Below are 7318 nucleotides of genomic sequence, written 5' to 3'. Positions count from 1 at the left end.
CCCCTGCACACTCAGGAGGAGGAGAGCTGGTTCCCTCCGGGGCCCCTGCACATTCAGGAGGAGGCTTCTGAGGTGGCCTGCTCCATCCCAGCCCTGGAGCACCTGCCGCCCGCCCCACAGTACTACCTCTCTCCTGACACTCCTCGAGGCCTGCTCCGGGTACCTCTGATGTGCAGTCTGGACTTGAAATTTGTCACCCAGGCGGAGCCCACAAGCAGAGGCCCAGCGCCTCCTACCCGTCCCCCGACTGCCCAGGAGGTGTGCTACCGCCGGGCCCAGCAGGCACAGAGGGAGTCAGCCAGCCGGCTCCAGGCTGCCCAGCCACTGGCCGAGAAGCAGTCCTCCATGCACATCTCAGCCCCCGGAGAGAAGAGGAGGATTGCCCACGTCCCCAACCCCCTCCTGGCTGCAGGTGGGTCCCAGGGTTGTGGTCTCGGGAGTGCTTGTCCAGCAGGAGGACCCCAAGGCCGGGCTCCTTTTATGCCAGTAGTGGTGGCCTTGAGCAGGGCCTGGCTGCGTCTCGGTGATTATATGTCAAAAGGGGATAAAAGTCTCCCAGCTGTGTGGGAGGCTGAGGCAGGCCTGTTGTGGCGCCCGGCGGCTCTGGGCCTCTGTGGGCTTTGGTTTTAGCAGTGGGGCGGGCCGTAGGGAGTCTGAGGGGTGTCTTCCTCTCTTCCCTGTCTGTCCACCAGCCCCAGAGGTCTGCCTGTGACTCTGCTCTGCCCCTGCTGCCTGCTCTGTGGGGGGCTCCCACCCAGGTGTGGCTTGCACCTGGTAAGGTGTTAATGGGGGTGGTGGTCCTGGAGGCCTTCACCCTTGAGTCAAGCCAGCTGATCTGGGGTGGGAGTTGGGGGCTGGTTTTCCTCCCCCTCCCACCCTGAGGGCCACTTTCCCCCACTTGGGCTTGTCTGAAAGCTGGGTTGCCCTTCAGCAGTCCGATGCGTGAGGTGCTCAGTGGTGTGTCTGGGGCTGAGGACGTGGGACAGGAGCCGGGGCTCTGCAGCCACCTGGAGGCTCGTTCAGATGCAGTCGTTTGCCCCCTTGGACCAGGGGGACCCTTACTGTCTGAACAGCTGCCTGGGATGTCCTTCCTGCTAGTTCCAAGACCCCTTTGAGGAGCCAGCCCCGAGGAGACGGCTCCACACGCTGGTCCTGCGGATACAGGCTTCCGCAGGCCTCCTTGGTTTCGCTGGGTGCTAGAGCCTCCTTCAGGAGAAGCTGGCCAGATCCCCATCCTTCCCCCTGCCCCAGGATGCTGGAGGGAGCGCTTACAGCGAGGCGGCTTGTCAGCCAGGGGCTCTATCTCCGGCATGGGTTTTAGCAGTTGTTTGGCCCTGGGGATGTGAACAGAGATCGACCTGAGTTGTGGACCTGAGACGCACACTCTCAAAAGCCTGCACCTGCTCTCAGGTTGTCTGGTCATCACCGATGGCTTGGGACAGTTCTGCCACCGTTGTCACTGCACGCGCTGTGGTGGGGTGGCGGCTCTCCTGAGCCCCAGGGGGACTCACCTGTCATCCGATGCCTCATGCTCCAGATGACCTTAAAAGCGTTCCTTCCTCCGTCACTGAAAAGTGTGCATTCTTAGAGCCGAGGCCGGTCGGCAGCTGGCCTCCTCTGTGGCCCGAGAGGCTGGGCCTGGTGTGGGCCCCGCCGCTCTGTATCTGTGCCTCCGTCTCCTTGCTGCTCCTGTCCTTCCTCGGGGCTGAGCCCTCCCGCCACCCCACCCACCCTCCGAGCCCTTGGAAACAGCCCTGCTGGTGGTCACAGGAGACTGTCTGGTTTGTGACCTCATCAAAGAGAGACACAGAACAGAGGTCGCTGGGGGCAGGCTGGCCGGTCACAGTGAGCAGGCCCTCTGCCCAGGAGCCAGGGCCTTTCGTCCTTCACACTTGAGTGCCTCGGGGTCGGGGCCGCAGCATGTGGCAGAGGCTCCCCACACCCCCCCGCCACTTGCAGGGCCACATCAGTGGCGACCTTGCCTGAGCTGGCCTCCGAAGCCCCGTTTTCGTCGCGTCCCCTCTCGATGGACTTGCCCGAAAGCTGATAGAGCCTAATGGCGTTCCACAGCCCACAGGCCAGACCCCGGCCCTTCTGCCTGTGCCCCAAGACGCACGTCCTGCTGGCACTGAACGGCCGCAGCTGCCTGGTGCTCTGCAGCTCAGTGATGGGCGTGCTCTCCTCCCGTACTCACGTCCCCCGTCCCCCTCCAGCCCCTACAGGTGCCAAGAGGACCCTCTCGGCCGGCAGCAGCCAGCCCCCCAATGGCCCCGAGCCGGGCAGCCAGCCCCTGAAGACGCGTACGTTGTCGGGCATGGCGTCCAAGACTACCGCCACCGTGGCCCCCAAGCGTGTGGCGCACAGTCCATCCTTACAGGTGAGCCCTCTGCTTAGCTTACCTCTCCCTGCTCCCCTGTTGTTTCCATTTAACCCGTAGCCTTACTCCTTCGAGCAGTTTCAGTTTGCAGACCCTGAGCGGGGTGCAGACGGGAGCGTGCCACGCTCTGCTGGTCTCTGTTCCCCTAGAGTTTAAAGAAGCCCGTTATCCCAAAAGAGTTCGGGGGCAAAGTTCCCACTGTCATCCGCCAGCGCTATCTCAACCTGTTCATTGAAGAGTGCCTCAAGTTTTGCTCTTCTAACCAGGAAGCCATAGAGAAGGTGCGTGGGGCGGGGCTGGTGGGAGGCGGGGCTGGGCTGGGCTGAGCCGAGTGTCCTCCTGCAGGCGCTCAACGAGGAGAAGGTGGCCTACGACCGGAGCCCCAGCAAGAACATCTACCTGAACGTGGCCGTGAACACCCTCAAGAAGCTGCGCGGCCTGGGCCCTGGCACCGGGCCTGGTCTCAACAGTAAGTCGCCTCCGGAGGACCGGGGCCCAGCCCTCCCCGGGCCACCGGCAGGTTGTCAGACAAAGGCTCTGCGCGCCAGCCACCCGGTTGCCAGGCTCCTGTCAGGATGGCGCTGGGCCCATGCCCTCAGAACAGCCTCCTCTCGCTGTTAACCGCCCTCCTCAGCGAGCCGAGGGCCGCCACTAATGGGGGCCTCTTCAAAGCGCAAAGCAGGGGGGCATTTCCTGAGCCCTCTCGAAGGATGCATTAGCGCCTGTCTGCTCCGCCTGCTCTCTGGTTCGGCCCGCTTCCCTGGCAGGCAGCTGCGCACAGCGCCCGAGGTGGCCATCAGAGCCTGTGTAGAGTCCTTTCCCTTCCTTCTCCAAGGGGTGAAGACCCCCGGGGGGTCCAGGGGCGGTGGAGGGGCTGCCGGGCAGCCTGCTGCTCCCCAAAGAGTGCACATCACAGGAGGTCAGGCCGTCCCCTTCTGGAGGAGGGTGGAGGAGCACTTGTGAGGGCTGAGGTCTGAACCTCGTTTACCCTCCCCTCCCCTTCCAGAACCCAGCGGCCGGAGGGTGGTGTCCCATGAAGTGGTGCTGGGGGGCAAGTTGGCTGCCAAGACCAGCTTTTCGCTCAGCCGTCCCAGCAGCCCCCGCGTGGAGGATCTGAAAGGTGAGCTTGGCTCTCCAGGTGCGGCCCCTGGAGGCTCTCCCACCCTCCCCGGCCACTGGGTCCAGCCCCAGCCCGGCTGGGGGCTGACCCCCCTCTCCCCTGTCCCCAGGGGCCGCCCTGTACAGCCGCCTCAAGGAGTACCTGCTCACCGAGGCCCAGCTCAAGGAGAACGGCTACCCCTTCCCGCACCCCGAGAAGCCAGGGGGCGCCGTCATCTTCACGGCCGAGGAGAAGAAGCCCAAGGACTGTGAGTACCTCCTGCGCCACCGCCCTTGGGGCGGAGGGGCCATCTGGGGACAGGGAACGCCAGGCCCAGGCTGGCCTGACGCATCGCCCTTCCTCCTGCCCCGTCCCCACTCGCAGCCGCCTGCAGGGTCTGCTGCCGCTGTGGCGCCGAGTACCTCGTATCCTCCTCCGGCCGCTGCGTGCGCGACGAGGAGTGTTACTACCACTGGGGGCGGCTCCGCCGGAACCGAGGTGAGACCCCCGCTGGGCCGGGCTGGCGCCAGCTCTGACCATTTGTAACTTTTTTCCGTTGGTTGTTCTTCATGGGAAAAGTAACACAAAGGTCTTCCTGTGACAGTGTTCCCGGGTAGATAAAAGGAAGGCCTCCCACCCCATGAGGCCCCCACGCATCCTTTCCACGACTGTCCCCATGGAACGACGTGGGCGGTTCTGCCCCAGTGGGAACAAAGCGTTCGTCCTGTCCTGCGGCTGCTTGTTTCATTTTGTCGCCGGTGTGGCCAAATTCCCTCTCCTGGGAACACACGGGGTGGAGCTGCCGGCTGGCTGCCCGCAGACACGTCTCTGGGTGGGCAGGCCTCCCTGGGGGCCGCGCCAGGCGTGTCCTCACTACCAAATGCGAAGGGCTTGCGCTAAGCCTGGGCAGGGCGGTGGGTCTGCGAGCTGTCCTGGCCCCTCACTGCCTGGTCGGGCCTGGCGCCCTTCCAGGGAAGGGCACTGGGAAGCCCCTGCCCCGCGCAGGCAAACCAGCTGGCATTTGTAGTTCCCTGCGGGAGGCTTGGGCCCAGGGCATCAAGGAGGTCTGCTGACCGCGTCTCCCTTGCAGTGGCAGGGGGCTGGGAGACTCAGTACACATGCTGCTCGGCCGCCATCGGCTCCGCCGGCTGTCAGGTCGCCAAGGTAGGTGTCCTGGGCCCTTCCTCGTCCTGGGAAGCCCCTCCCCGATTCTGGCCAGAGCCCTGACCTCTGAGCTGCCCTTTTCCCATCCTTGATCTACCTGCCTGGTCTGGGGGCTTTGGGAAGAGGTGGACAGTCTGAAAGCCACCAGCACAGCACAGCCCCCTGAGCCCAGCCTTGCCCTTCCGAGCCTGCCGCCCTGACCTTCCTTCCCTCCCACCCTCAGCAACACGTGCAGGACGGCCGGAAGGAAAACCTCGAAGGGTTTGTGAAGACCTTTGAGAAAGAACTTTCAGGAGATGCACACCCAGGAGTCTACGCCCTCGACTGTGAAATGGTGAGGCGGCCCGGCTGCCCAGCGGGGCTGACCCAATCGCTCTACCCAGAGCCTCGGGCCAGCGCAGGTGCCGGGATAAGAGCGTGAATGGCAGCCGGGCCCACCTGCCCGCTGAGCACCCGTCACAGCCTTGCCTGCGCCCGAGGGCCTGGCACACAAGGTCCACCTTGGCTCTCGGAGGCTGTGTGGGCCTCGTGAGCACAGCTCTGGCTTTGGGAGGGTGCCTGGGCTCACGCCCCCTCTGACCCGCAGAGAAGCCCCGGAAGGCCTCTGGCCTGGTTTCCGTATCTGAGAGTGGGAGCTGAGCCTCCGCCCGCAGGGTTCAGGGACAGGGTGGCCTAGGCGGGAGTGCTGGTGTTCAGGGCCGGGGAGGGCCACCGGGTGCTCCACCTGAGGCCTGTCCTCTGGCCCCGCAGTCTTACACCACGTATGGCCTGGAGCTGACGCGCGTCACGGTGGTGGACACAGAGCTCCAGGTTGTGTACGACACCTTCGTCAGGCCGGACAATGAGATCGTCGACTATAACACTAGGTGTGCCCCCCCACCCTGACCCCCGACCCCTTGACCAAGGAGCTGGGAGCCCTGGCAGGACCCCCATTCCCCACCACGGCCCAGCCTTCCTGCCCGCAGCCCAGCCCCGGGTTGGGGTCCCCGTGCCCTCCCCAGCTCCCTAAGGCCTCCATCCTCCCGCCCCAGGTTTTCAGGGGTGACTGAGGCCGACCTCACGGACACAAGCATCTCGCTGCGGGACGTCCAGGCCGTCTTGCTGAGCATGTTCAGTTCAGACACCATCCTCATCGGCCACAGCCTGGAGAGCGACCTGCTGGCCTTGAAGGTACCCGCCTGCCTCGTCTTCGGCTCTCTGAGGGTCCTCAGAGGGTGGGTGGGGCCGTCTGGGGCCCGCTGTCCTCAGCCCAGGGCGGAAGCTGTAGGGTCGGGGAACAGGCACTCGGCGTCCCCCTCCCCCCTTTGCCACCCCAGCCCTCCTGTGGTCCGTGACCGCCCACCTGCCCGCCCGCAGGTCATCCATAGCACCGTGGTGGACACGTCCGTGTTATTCCCGCATCGCCTGGGCCTCCCCTACAAGCGCTCCCTGCGGAATCTCATGGCCGACTACCTCAGACAGATCATCCAGGACAATGGTGAGTGCCGGGCCGCGGGGGCCGTGGGGGCTGTGGGCTCCCTGCCCTGACGCATTTGTCTGCCCTGCAGTGGACGGGCACAGCTCCAGTGAGGACGCCAGTGCCTGCATGCACCTGGTGATCTGGAAGATCCGCGAAGACGCCAAGACCAAGCGGTGACCGCCGCCTGCCCGCCCGCCCACCCGCCCGCCTCTCCTGCCGCCCCGGCCCGTTCTCTACCCCAGGCCTCTTCCAAAACAGTGCAATAAATCTTGAGATCTAACCCTGTCCACGTCGCCAAGACACAGAAAACCGAGAGAACGGGACAAGGCGGAGGCCACGAGAGCCCAACGCCGAGACTGACCCCGGAGCCCCGAGCCCCCGCCGCACCCCATCGCCCATCCCTGCCTCTCTGCCCCAGACCTCTGTCCTCTGGAGACTGCTGCTGACTCGACGGGCGAGGCCAGGGCCCTCCCGCCCGGCACCTCCAGCGGGCCCTGCTCGTGCCCCAGGCAGCGAGACCACCTGCCCCTGCTCCTTCTCGTGGGCGGGGGGGGGCGGCTGGGCAGGCTTGTCGAGGGTTTGTTTGTGACAGGAGTTGTCTTTTTATTTTGTATTGTTATTTTTATTATTTGTAATTTAAACCTGATAACTTGCACAGTTGTCTTCCCCCACCTGGAGGAGCAAGGCCCTGGTGCTGCCTTCCCTCCTGGGGGACGGGGGTAGGGCTGGGAGTGGAGCACCGGCACCCCAGCAGCCGCCAGGACCTGGGAGTTCTGGGAACCAAGCCAGCCCCTCCGTCAGCCCCCAGGGCCTTGCCTTCTGGACGCCCCAGGGCCCATCAGCCTCTGGACACTTGTCTTCCCGCCAGAGCCCCGCCCTCCTCGGGGGGCTGTCTGTAAAGGCCCGCAGTGCCCCAGTTCCTGAATCCCCTCTCCCCCACCCCCAGGCAGGGGCAGAATAAACGTTTGTATGGATTTTAGAGCTCATGGCGTCTGGAGGTGTTCTTGGTGCCAGGTGTGGCTTTACACACACAGTGGAGGTCACCGTCACCCGTAACGGGGGGAATCAGGAATGGGACCTTGCTGTCCCTCACAAAAAACAGCCCAGTGCTCGGGTTTACCCCAGGACCAGTGTCCAGAGCAGACCAGGGCCTCATGCTTCCAGCCCCTCGGGGTTCCGTGACAGTGGGGCCAGCGGCCAGGCCCTGGGACTGGAGTTG

General features: G+C 64.8%; 1 protein-coding gene across 2 annotated transcripts in view; it reads left to right on the top strand.

Moving 5' to 3' along the window:
* Positions 1–7080, top strand: part of REXO1 (RNA exonuclease 1 homolog) — a 20713-nt gene extending 13633 nt beyond the window's left edge. Inside the window, exons 4-16 of one of the 2 annotated variants that reach the window (XM_027085631.1) lie at positions 202–412; positions 2214–2377; positions 2527–2658; positions 2723–2846; positions 3384–3497; positions 3607–3744; positions 3861–3974; positions 4567–4640; positions 4864–4974; positions 5391–5506; positions 5672–5810; positions 5997–6117; positions 6188–7080. In XM_027085631.1, the coding sequence (XP_026941432.1) occupies positions 202–412; positions 2214–2377; positions 2527–2658; positions 2723–2846; positions 3384–3497; positions 3607–3744; positions 3861–3974; positions 4567–4640; positions 4864–4974; positions 5391–5506; positions 5672–5810; positions 5997–6117; positions 6188–6276 (1647 nt within the window). In that variant the 3' untranslated portion in view covers positions 6277–7080. The other variant, XM_027085632.1, reaches the window with a different exon arrangement.
* Positions 7081–7318: the final 238 nt, after the last annotated feature.

Source organism: Aethalodelphis obliquidens, unplaced genomic scaffold (genome assembly GCF_003676395.1).
Source record: "Aethalodelphis obliquidens isolate GAN/ISIS:26980383/991018 unplaced genomic scaffold, ASM367639v1 scaffold53, whole genome shotgun sequence".
Classification (NCBI taxonomy): domain Eukaryota; kingdom Metazoa; phylum Chordata; class Mammalia; order Artiodactyla; family Delphinidae; genus Aethalodelphis; species Aethalodelphis obliquidens.
Note: the sequence above shows the minus strand (reverse complement) of the source record. Positions and strands in the feature narration are given on the sequence as shown.